This window comes from Mus musculus, chromosome 5, assembly GCF_000001635.26.
Source record: "Mus musculus strain C57BL/6J chromosome 5, GRCm38.p6 C57BL/6J".
Classification (NCBI taxonomy): domain Eukaryota; kingdom Metazoa; phylum Chordata; class Mammalia; order Rodentia; family Muridae; genus Mus; species Mus musculus.
The window spans coordinates 100,515,135-100,527,907 of record NC_000071.6 but is presented as its reverse complement, the minus strand read 5'-3'; the positions used below and the strand labels follow the sequence as shown (position 1 = coordinate 100,527,907).

General features: G+C 42.6%; 1 protein-coding gene across 5 annotated transcripts in view; it reads right to left on the bottom strand.

The window, feature by feature from the left end:
- The window catches only part of Cops4 (COP9 signalosome subunit 4), a 29,508-nt gene extending 19,895 nt beyond the window's left edge, over nucleotides 1-9,613 (bottom strand). For 2 of the 5 annotated variants that reach the window (NM_012001.2, NM_001359203.1), the window contains exon 1: nucleotides 9,358-9,599. In NM_012001.2, coding sequence (NP_036131.1) covers nucleotides 9,358-9,431 — 74 coding nt within the window. In that variant the 5' untranslated portion in view covers nucleotides 9,432-9,599. Of the gene's footprint in view, nucleotides 1-3,830; nucleotides 3,898-8,972 lie in introns of all 5 variants that reach the window. The other 3 variants (NM_001359204.1, XM_006534955.2, XM_006534953.3) reach the window with 3 other exon arrangements.
- Nucleotides 9,614-12,773: the final 3,160 nt, after the last annotated feature.

Below are 12,773 nucleotides of genomic sequence, written 5' to 3'. Positions count from 1 at the left end.
TCACTGAAGAAGATAATCTCAATGAAGAACTATCTTAATCATATTGGCCTTTGGACACAGTTCTAGAACTCTTGATTACATCAATTAAAGGGTGAAGACCTACCCACTGTTGGCATCACTATTCCCTAAGCAAGGGACACTGAACAGAAGAACTGAGAAAGGAAGCTGAGCATAGTCGTGCCTGCACTTATTCTCTCTCCATTCTTAACCATCATGTGAGCCGCTGCTTCAAGCTCCTGCTGCCTTGACTTCCCAGCAATGATGGACAGTAGCCTGGGACTGTGAACTAAAAGAACCCCTTTCCCCTAAGTGGCTTGTCAGGGTATTTTCTAGCAGCAAGAGAACTGAACCTCAAACCTATATTGTCTAATACAAACTCCAAAGTTTATTTACTCATCTCAATTGTCTATTTGTTTTTAGAGTTTTCACTATGCTATAGGTCCAGGTTAGCCCTGAACTCACTGTGTAGCCCAGCTAACCTGGAACTTGATCCTCCTGTCTCTGCTTCTCAAATGCTAGGATTCCGGGAATGCCGTCATGCTCTGGCCTATTTATTCATTTCTACCACTAATGTTGACATACATTCTGTCTTTTCAATTTACCCTAATTTCTTCCATTAATCTCTAGTTGACAGTTTTCTTTACAGCACACTGATAAAATAATATTTTTTCAAAAGTTTCCAGCCCATCACAAAAAATACTAAGCCTTAGGACTGGTGAAATAGCTCAACAGATAAACTCATTTCCTGCCAATTTTGACTTCTGAGTTCTATTCCTGAACCCACACAATGGATGGTGAGAAGTGATTTTTCTAGAAGTTGTTCTCAGACCAAATCAATAACTAACTAAATATAAATAAATGCAATCTTAACAATTTTAAAAATAAATACTAAACCTGAAATTCTCGATTTGTTTTTCGAGGCAGGGTTTCTCTGTATAACAGCCCTGGCTGCCCTGGAACCCACTCTGTAGACCAGGCTGGCCAAGAACTCACAGACCTGCTTGCTCCTGCCTCCCAAGTGTTGGGATTAAAGGACTATGTCACCATACCTGTCATAAACCTGCAATTCTAAGATGCTACCTCTAGTTTTTAATATTGAGATCCAGAATTTTTTTTTTAACTTTTAAAACCCATCAGAAGAGGAGTAATTCATAACTCTATGTTACTGAATGAATTTAAGGTGCCACCTTCCTGAAAACTTTCATTTTGAATCAGAACTAAAATTCCAATTTTCTTTCAAATTTCTTTTTAAAAATAAGCTACATTTTTTCATCAACAGTATGTGATACAGACGCACAAGTACACTAGTGAGTTGATCAGCTTTTCCTCTTGCCAGCTTCATGATCATCAACCACAGCATAACACTGCCTAGAGAACAGAACTGCTAGAGACAGGATGTCTCCGTGTGTACAAAACCAGTTCCGCCAAGTGACCGCACTGAGAGAATGTTCTTCCTGCTGTCAGACATCTGCATTCAGTTCTAGCAACTGGTCTGCTCTCCACCACCACATATCCACCACCACATATCCACCACCACAGCAAACGGGCGCTATAAAAAGAGTAAGAGAAATGCTAAAAATAAACAGTGACCATTACCAGGCAACGCTAAGTTCCTTCCTAAAACACAAGTTCAAAGAGGACAAGGGACTTTTTTTTTCTGCTTTGTTCACTGAAATATACAATGTCTTAAACAGCATACGGCACAAAACAAGCAATGACTTAACACTGGGAACATTTTATTTCAGTATAAGGAAGCTAAATTTTATTACTTTTTATCTTCTGTCCTTTTGTTAATTTTTAAGATTGATTATTTTTATTTATGTGTATATTTGGTGAGCATCTGCCATATGAATCTGGGTACCCATGGAGTCCAAGAAAACAGATTCCCTGGAGCTGTGAACCACCCAATGTATATGTCTGGAATTCCAAAACCAGTCCTCTGGAGAAGTAGCTAATCAGAACTCTAACCACTGACCCAGCTCTCCAGCCCTCTCTTCTGTCTTTTAAAAAACATTTATCAGCCGGGTGTGGTGGCACACGCCTTTAATCCCAGCACTCACACAGTTAACACTGTATTAGAGACTCCTTCCTATGACGTACCCCATTCCAGCCTCCTCACTTACAGTATGTACACACACACACTCACAGCTCCAGAAAAGAACATTTCTCTTACACTCAGATTTACCTACTTATGGATCTGGGCACATTTCAGATAGGTTATACCTAATGATGTGTCATTTATCATTTTGATTGATTTTTTTCAAATTTGATTAGTCTATTAAATCAAGATTATAGCTACGTCTTGTATTTACATACTCCTAGAGTATTTTATACAAACTAATATTCAAACTGATAATATTCAAACTAAGTACTTGACAAATGTGCTGCCTAACCTGAAGTTAAGATTTGTTTGATGCTATGGGTGGTGGCACACGCCTTTAGTCCCAGCACTCAGGAGGCACGGGCAGGCAGATCTACATGAGTTCCAGGTCAGCCAGAAAAACCCAGACTCAAAAAATACAAATTAAAAACATTTTTGAACAATATTTACTTTTACTTTGTGTCCGGGCGTTTTGTCTGTATGTCTGGTGTACGACAGAGGACGGAAGAAGGCATCAGACGGCTCAGTGGTTAGAGCACTCGCTGCTCTTGCAAAGGATCCAGGTTCAGTTCCCAGCACCACATGGCAGCTCACAGCCATCTGTATATAACTCTAGTGCCAACAGATCTGATGCCCTCTCTGGCCTCTGAGGGCACAGGCACATACACATGTATACACAGATGCAGTCACCCGACCCCCGACCCCTGCCAAAGCACACAGGCAATAGATGTGGTTTGCCCACTAGAATTGGGTGGTAAGGTGCTACTTCTGAAGAGTGCACGAGCTCTGGTTGTATACAACACACAGAAAATCATGTTGGGGGGGAAGCTTCCTCCCTGCTGTTAATAACTCTCATGCTGGCCGGTCGTGGTGGTGCATGCCTTTAATCCCAGCACTCGGGAAGCAGACATCAAATGGCGTTTAAAAAAATTATGTTTATGTTTATATATAGTGCTACCATCAGCTCTGGTCAAAGAAACTTCTTTTTACAGTGGGCAATGGTAAGTTTAAAAACTAACAACTGGGCACCCAGGTGGTGGTGGTGCACACCTTTGATCCCAGAATTTGGGAGTCAAAAGCAGGGGGATCTCTGAGTTCAAGGCCAGGCTGGTCTATAGAGTGAGTTCCAGGACAGCCAAGGCTACACTGAGAAACACTGTTTTGAAAAAGAAAAACAAACAAACAACCAGTCATGGTGGCCCACGCCTTTAATCCCAGCATTTAGGAGGCAGAGGCAGGCGGATTTCTGAGTTCGAGGCCAGCCTGGTCTACAGTGTAAGTTCCAGGACAGCCAGGGCTACACAGAGAAACCCTGTCTCGAAAAACCAAAAAGAACAAAAAAGAAAAGAAAAGAAAAGAAAAGAAAAGAAAAGAAAAGAAAAGAAAAAAGGATAGCAACTGGTTAAGAACACATGATTAAATAATCATCAACAAATGGGACTTCTCTACCTCTGTCTCTAAGGCTCAGGGAACATCACAGAAAAGGGAGTGAGAAGACTGTAAGAGCGCCAGTGAGCCATTAGCTAGCACCAACAAAAGCACCAATCAACTGCAACAACTACAACTGATACTGAAGCCAGAAAAACTGTAACACAGCTATGCCTGGAGAAATAAGGCGAGATTTCAAGTTCAATAATAAACTTAAGAACGGTGAAGTGTCATTTGGAACATCAACCACGAGAAATTACAGAATTACAGAACTGAAAAATATTATAACCAACTTAAATACTTAAGAGCAGATGAGACTGCTGGAGGACAGCTAACCCAGACAGCAGGCAGCAGGTCTGAAGAACCATCTAGAATGAAGCACAGAAATGGAAAACACGAGAGAGAGAGAGAGAGAGAGAGAGAGAGAGAGAGAGAGAGAGAGAGAGAGAGAGGTTACTTAGACCAGGAATGGTGGCTCATGGCAGGAATCACAATACTTAGAAGACTGAGGCAGGAAGATTATAGTGAGCCAGTCTGAGCTACAGAATAAGACACTGTCCAAAAAAAAAAAAAAAGAGGTAGACAGGTAAGCAGACAGTCCAACAGACACTTCCAGAACTGTTCAGAGAATCTTATCTACTGGACTTCCCAAGCAAGCTCAGCCAAGTGACTTCCAACACTTTCAACAAGTGGCCACATTTCTTTCACTCCCTGGATCTATGTCACTCTGCAATTTGACTTTGTAACTCTTCACATAAAAAAGTTTATGTCTCCTCCATTCTCAACTTGTTGACCAATGGAATGTAGCAGAGATGAAATGTCACTTCTGGGCCTGGACCTAAGGAGGCCTTGAATGGGTCATTATCTCTGGGACCCTGTTGTCATACTAGCCAAGCACCTCACAAAAGCAGAGCTGTCCCTGTGCCTGGTCGCAGCTCTCTGTAGATGTGTGTAGGAGACCAAGTGGAAGCAAGGCCATTTGGGACAGATAATTATTTACTTCAGCCTAAGAAACCCTGTCAACCTCCAAAACTGTAAACTAAACATGTTACTATGTTTTAAGTCACTAGGTGACTTTTTTCAGTGGCTTAATTCACAGTAAACGAGAACTGCTATTTACATAGACGCATCATAGTGAAGTGGCCAAAATTAAAGCAAGTACGTGCTAACACAATTTTTAGGAGAAATAATCTCTAATAATCTCTTGTTCTTTAAGCACTGTATTACAATTTAGTGGCAATGGGAAATGCTGGGGGAAGATAATCTACAGGTTTTAGTTGAAAACAAGAAGTTCATTTTCTGTTAGGAATCTGAGGCAAGAAGTTTGTCATGACTTTGAGGTGACTATAAACTATATATAAAGAGTTTCAAGACAGTCTAGGGTATGAACAAGACACTAAAACCAAAAAACAAATTAAAAAACATAGCCAAGTTTGGTCAAAATAATGTAAGGACAAAGTTGTGGCTATATTTAGTTAGGAGCTCACAGACATGGGCTGTAGCACATCTCCTAAATAAAGCTGTTTGCTTTGAAAAAACTAAAAAGACATTTTCTCTGGGTTTTTTTTCCCCCTATAACATTATCTACTTCCACATAGTGTTTGGCACACAAATGGTATCTATTTTGGACATAGGAATCACTGAAACTGCCCTGAAGGATCAGCAGAGAAGCAAAGAATCTGAGTCAAAAGGGGCTTTGAGATTACCCAGTTTCTCTGCCACTGCAGACACGGGTGTGAATGCTGACGACTTCTATTCCTCCATTAACAGAAAGTTCTAATCCAATGTCTACCTCACTAGAGCACAGTACAATCTTATTTTTCTTCCTTCTGAAAAAATAAGTCTTGGTAAGCAAAGGCCTTCTATTACTAAGAAGTCTTCTATAACTAACAACTTATAAAATGTTAGCAGATCCTGGCAGGGCACATTCGTAAACCCAGATTTGGGGAGTCTGAAGCACAGTTTGGAAGGAGTTTAAGGCCATCCTGGGCTATAGTGTTGGATGCTAGTCTGGGCTACAAGAAACTCTGTCTCAAAACAACAAACAAACAAAAGATAAATGTTTAAACTGCAAAGCCCCCAGCCTCCTCCGGACACCATCCATACTTTAGAACTGGGAGGAGGAAGTCTTAAAGGTCAGATTTCCATAAGATGGATTCAACAAAGACCTAACACTCGTGCCCTCAAGGAAGTAACATTTTTTAAAAATTGAATTCTGGTCAGGGAAGTGAAGAAATGAACAAAACAACCTAATCTCTGTCCACGAGAAAGTAGGCTCCAGCTGTGCACAGGAAGCTCACTAGCCAGCTGCCATGTGAGGATGCTGTGCTCGCCTGAGTGTGCGCATGAGGAGCAGGTTTCCAGGAGGTCGCATCTGAATCAAATGTTGAAGAACCAAGCAGGCTCGCCAACTAAGTCAGCCAGGCTGTCACAACAATCACCTTCGCAGGCTCCTTCTCCAGTCTCTCTTCCTCTTCTCAAAGTCTGGGGGCTTTTTGTTCTGAGTTTTGGATTTTTTGAGATAGGGTCTCTTTATATAGCCTGGCTGCCCTGGAACTCAAAGAGACCGACCTGCTTCCAACTCACAAGTACTGGAATCAAAGGCCTTCACCTGGCTTCTAGAACTTTTCTTGAAAAAAAAAATGTAATTACTTTTATGTGTATGTGTTGTCTGCATGTGTGTCTGTGCACCACGGGTTTGTCTGGTGCCCTCAGAGGTCAGAAAAGAGCATTGGATCCCATGGAACTGGAATTATAAATGGTTGAGAGCCACCATGTGAATGCTGGGAACTGAACCCAGGTCCTCAGGAAGAACAGTCAGTGCTCCTACTAGCCAGGCTATTGCTCCAGTCTGCTCTTCTAAACTTTGTAAGAGATTAAAAAAAACAAAACAAAAAAACAAGAAAAACCCAACCCACATATAATATATATCATATATAAAAAGCAGTCTATATCTGCAACAACAACCACAACAAAATGCTATTTATATGGCTAGTTTCTTATACTAACTTTAGCTAATCAGAAAGCATGTCTAAATGAGCTTTTAAGAAGAGAGGTAGCCGGGCGGTGGTGGCGCACGCCTTTAATCCCAGCACTTGGGAGGCAGAGGCAGGCGGATTTCTGAGTTTGAGGCCAGCCTGGTCTACAAAGTGAGCTCCAGGACAGCCAGGGCTATACAGAGAAACACTGTCTCGAAAAACCAAAAAAAAAAAAAAAAGAAGAAGAAGAAGAAGAAGAAGAAGAGGAGGAGGAGGAGGAGGAGAAGGAGGAGGAGGAGGGGAGGCAATATGATCTGGATGGTTAAAAGTGAGCTTTTGAAAAAAACCTGGGTTCAAATAGACGTCATGCCCCCAACCCTAGCCCTTGGCTTGTCACTGATTTAACCAACAATTCTTGAACACTACACTGCATGGAACAGAAAGTGTCAGCATTAGAAATCTTGTACTCTATAATTTCTTAAAGTGAGAGCCTTTGTTTCTCAGTTCCCAACATAAAAACCATAAACGAACAGATGAGTTGACATATGTACATCATAAAGTATGTGGCTGGCAGAACTGTGTTGTTATGAAAGTAAATTCTGACACATTCTTACCAGATAGTACTAGGTAAATACCTAAAGGGAAGGCCAAGAATATCCTCAGAAAAAAAGCACTGAAGCCTGGAGATGGCTCAGTGGTTAACAGAATGCTTGCTGCTTTTCCAGAGGACCTGAGTTCAATTCCCAGCATCCACCCAGGTGGCTCAGCACCACCTGTAACTCCAGGTTCAGGGGGATGCACTCCCTCTTTGAACACCCATAGGCATTTGCACACACGGCACACATACACATAAATAAAAATAATAAGCTAATTCTTAAGAAAGAAAGCAATGTTGAGAGGGTGCCAACTAACACTGCATGGGCTATCCATTATCAAGCAAAGTATTTCATTTCCTCTTAAGGAAATCCACTTGGTAGGCTGGCACTCCACCCTCCATTCATATTCCTGCAAAATACCACTTTGCTTCTAAAGAGTTAGTGATATATTCCATTTCCTTTCCCCTGGAATCTGGACTGGTCTCGCTACTTGCTTTCATTGGTATTACAGAACTGATGTGAGACTTGTCAGACTAGCCTTATGCCTTACAGCTTCCACTCTCACCCTGTTAGAACACTCTGATGCAGGAAGTCCCAGAAAAAAAAGCCAAAGCTAAACCATGTAGTGAGAATAAAAGATCCAGCCAACTGCCAGGTATCTATCTACACGTGGCCAGCCCTAGTGCATCTGCTAGCCAAATTAATCTGCGTAACTGAACCAGGTAAGATCAAGAAAACAGGCCAGGCAACATACAGAATCCCGGGGTGGGGGGTGGGGGGTGTCACTTTTATATTACTCAATTGTGTACTTATTTAGCTACAACAGGCAAAAGAAACACCCTATTGGAGACATGCTACTGTTCATTTCTAATTCCGGGCTAGAGAGATAAATAGTAATGAAGTTCCACAAGATTTTCAAGTTCTAACACCTGCATCTTAGCTGATAATTAATGAACTTACATTTTCTGTAATAAAGAGAGAAAAAAACAAAGGAAATATAAGGGAATACATAAGCTAGTTTGACTTCTATCCAAAGCTATAAAAGTATTAATACATGGAAAAACAACCAAACGATGAAGACATAAATGAACTATTTCCAACCCCTGGAATAAGTCGTATGTACTTACTGACTGCTTCATAACAACATTATGACATTTTCCAGATACCAGGGACTGTGCTCAGTTATTGAAGTGTAATTAGTACATAGACACATGCTCATTTTGAAATCAGATAAGACTAAGCCTCACGATTACCCTTCCATTTTTTTAAAGCGGAAAAATAAAGAATGATGTAGTTAAGCCCAGGTTATACAACTAAATTTCCCACTAATAAGGTAGACTGTACTTTCTACACAGAAAAGCCCAGCACAGCGGCCACACAACACACACACCATTTCAATGTGCAGGTTTGAGCAAGAATATTTCATTAATTAGATCAACATGCCCTCAGCTGTGAGGTGTAAATGTTAGGGCCAATTGAAGGCATACTTTCATTAGAAGGCAAAACTGTGAAAAATCTACACAAAGAAGACTACAGCTGTTCAACAACTGCTTGAGGGGACTGAAACATGTCCCAATTTTTGACCTGTCGTGGCTCTAAGCACCCTAAGGTTTCGACAAAATTCCTTAGCAGACCCTGGAAATATCACTGTTCTAGACATCCTGAGCCCGAGGACATTCTGCCTGTGTTCTCTTCTCCAGAGTTGGTGACAGACTGCGAGTATCCAGAACATAAGGACCCACACACGCTATGAACTGAGAGAAGTTCTGGACCACATGACAGCATCCATACCTCCTCTGCCCCTATCAATCCTGGAAAGCCATCTCTTCGAAATAAAAGTCTGCATCAAAGTCCAGAATATAAATTTACCTCCAACACGGCGAAGGCAGGGGCGGCAGCGAACCGAAGTCAAACTCGGTGTGTCGGGCTCGCCGAAGAGACTCTAAGGAAGGCGCCCACCGCCGGGCGAGCCGTCATCTTTCTTACCTCGCTTCCAGAAGCCAAAAGAACCCGCAGAGGGCGTTATCAAGGACTTAAGAAGCTGGCAGCCACCTGGGGTCCTGGGACGGTCAGGACCCCAGCATACCGTCCCTACAGCTTTCTGTTGCTCCCAACATTTACCGCCACAGCCGAGTTCAGGCCCGCCCCCCTGAGTCAGGCCTAGCTCGAGCCTCACGCCCCGGAGCGCCCGTCGCCTCTGGGAAGATAAACTTGCGGCTTCCTTCCTACCTCTGTACTCCTAAGAAATACTCACTTGCCCGCCAGATCTTTATGAGAGCCGCTTGAATTCATGAGCTGGGCCAAATCCTGTCGCACGGCAGCCGCCATCTTTCCTCCAGCTCAGCCACGGCTGCGGGACCTCTCGCTGCCAAGAAGAAAACGAGCGTGGTCCTCCAGGAGGCGGGCAGAGGGGACGCGAGGTGCCATAGAGCAGCGTCTCTGTGGGCCAGAGCGCCGGATAGGGGAGCAGGAATTAGCTCCGCCCTCCGAGTTGAGTGACACCAGACTCCTCTCCTCCGGTTTGAGGACCGCCCAGGTCTCCCGAGAGACGCAGGCGCTCACGCTCCGACCTGGGATTGGCTGAAGAACTTGAGGGCGTGTACTTTGTGCAACTTCAGTAAAGGCCCGGCAAGTCAAAGGACGACGTTTTCCCTAAGTTCCGGGACTGATTATTATCGTTCTCCGCTCCGTTCTTTAAGGCATCACTTAAACGACCTATGTAAAGAGTTACTTCCAATTCACTATAGTCCAACACTGAAGAAAAAAGAAACAAAAACCAACCAACACACACACACGGAATGTCAATTCCAAAGATAAGAGGAAAAATACAACAGACCCAAATCATCATTTTACAACAAATTACAACAAGCAATCCATGAAAGCAAGCTTTTTTATTCGTGTACACAAGCTGCCTTCCCCTAAGGTGGAGTTCAGTAGGTCAGCCCTGGATTCAAGGAAGACAAGGTGTTTATAGCTCAGGGGTAAGGGGTTCCATATCGGAGATTTGGCGGGCAAACTAGGCGGCGAGCAAAACAAGGTAACACAACAGGTAGCCATAACAAGGTAGTCATAGGTGGTCATGGAACCTATGCAGCAGATAAGGCTCCAAGGTGGTTATAAACCACTTCTTGAAGCAAAGACATGACTTCTATTCCTGGAACAGGCAGTGCAGAACATTTTGTAGTTAAGGTTACAGGTGGAGAATAGCCCAATGTCTGACAAACAAAGGTTTAGTCATAAACAAGAAAGAACCTAGTTTGTCTGGAACAGAGGTTTAATGGTAAACAGAAAGGAACCTAATCTGTCTTTACTATATAAGATGGCTTTTAAGTCTGAAATGGAGACAGGCTGGTTCTTCAGATCATTTACCTGGGAAAGAGTATACCACGATCAAGAATATGCTCCTCCCACGATGAGTCACTGGCATCTAAGTGTGCCGATGTCTGCGTTTTTTCCACTTGGGAGGAAACTCAACTGCACAGTTTATGATCATAGTGGACTGCTTTTGGCACATTCCCCTTATAAACAAATAAATAGCTAGGTTTCATGGTGGTCACCGTAATACTAGCACTCCAGAAGTGGAGGCTAGGGAATCAGGAGTTCAAGTCTATACCCCTGATCCTATCGACTTGGAAGCCAGCTGGGATTACTAGAGACCCTGTCCCACAAAGCTCTAAGATGTAATACAGATTAATGTGCACACACACACACATACACATATACCTTTGGACTATATATGTGCATTCCTTGATACACCCTGTATCTTTTTAAAGTGTTGGTTATACATACCACTTTGTTCAGACAATGCTGATTTTCATCTATTGTTCTGAAGTGATTAGTAATACTGCCCTTCAATTGAGAACCTGTTTCACGAGTGACAAGGTATGTGATCATCCTGCATTTACATGTGGTTACATTTCTTATTCATGTTTTCTTACAAAACTTCTTTCCAAAAATACAATCTGATAAATGCAAGGTTTTTGTATTCGCTTCCTTTCACAGAAAGTAACATGCCTTATTGTTCTCCTTTAGAGTTTTCTCTTTTTTTCTGGTGACCTAGTCATATAAGACATTATTATTTCTGTCATTATTTTTAAAGTAGCAAAGGTATGTTACAACATACAGGACATATGAAGAACGTTTTTTATAGAGCAGCCAATGGTGCAGTGAATGAACTTATATGTGCATGATTTAAGATGTGTGCAAGTAAAATACATTCCCCAAAGTGAGTCAGGATGCATACACATTTTTTGGCAGATATTCCCAAATCATCCTGAACAGGAGAATTCTAGTATTTTGTCTTCCAGTCAGATATATTTAGGATTGCAATTTCTTGCAGACTTACCTACAACAAATACTAACTTGAAGCATTTAGCCATCTTGGCATGTTACAAATGGCATGTTCTCTCTTTGGACATGAGCAAGGCAAACAAAGTAAAGTAGAGGTTATCCACACTGTTCAAATCACGTCCTTTTGGCAAGAATGCCTAACAGTGGTGAGCCCGGAAGCCCACTTTCCAATTGGGCAGCCTTTGTGTGCACAGAGCTTAATGGCATAGGCCTCTCAAGGCCTGCCTAAACAGCTTAGTGGGACCTGTGTGAGAATAGAAAGTATAAAAAAGGCTGGGGGTAAGAGGTGCTGGATAGATGACTCAGCGGTTAAGAGCACTGACTGCTCTTCCAGAGGTCCTAAGTTCAATTCCCAGCAACCACATGGTGGCTCACAACCATCTGTAATGGGATCTGGTGCCTTCTTCTGGTGTGTCTGAAGACAGATACAGTCTACTCATATAAATCAAATAAGTAAACCTTTTTTTAAGGCTGGGATACACATTGCACCTCATTTGCCTATTGTGTAGAGGTCCTGGACTAAATTTCTAGTCCAAGAGTGAGAGAGATGAATAAGAGGCAGGGGAGAGAGATGGATGCAGGGAATGAGGGATGATGGGAACCAGCAGTTTCTACCAAAACCCATCCATCTGACCACCTAAATATCTGTGTGCCTTCAGGGAAGGTAGATTAGCTGCCTTCCCTGAGGAAGAAAGTTCAGCTTCCCATTCAGTGTTGCCAAAAATAAAATCACAACAACTTAAAGATCTTCAGTTGGATATACTTTTTCTTTTAGAATCAGACACTTCTCAAAATAAAGTAAATGTTCCAGAGGGAGGGACGAAGTTATATAGGCAGAAAAACAGGACTGGAACAAGGAACAGTGGGTGTGACACAGAAGCTCATGCCTGTGGTTCCAGAACTTAGGTGGTTGGGGCAAGGGGAGTGTAAGACTGTCTTAGGGTTTTACTGCTGTGAACAGACACCATGACCAAGCCAAGTCTTATAAGGCCAACATTTAGTTGAGGCTGGATTACAGGTTCAGAGATTCAGTCCATTATCATCAAGGCAGGAGCATGGCAGCGTCCAGGCAGGCATGGTGCAGGAGCCACTGAGAGTTCTACATCTTTATCGGAAGGCCACTGGGAGAAGACTGGCTTCCAGGCAGCTAGGATGAAGATCTTAAAGCCAGCGCTCACAGTGACACAACCACTCCAACAAGGCCACACCTTCTAATAGCACCATTCCCTGGTCTGAGCATAAACAAACCATCACAAAGGCCATCTTGGACTATGCATCCTGGACCATCTGGAATTCCAGACCAGTCTGGGACACAGAGAG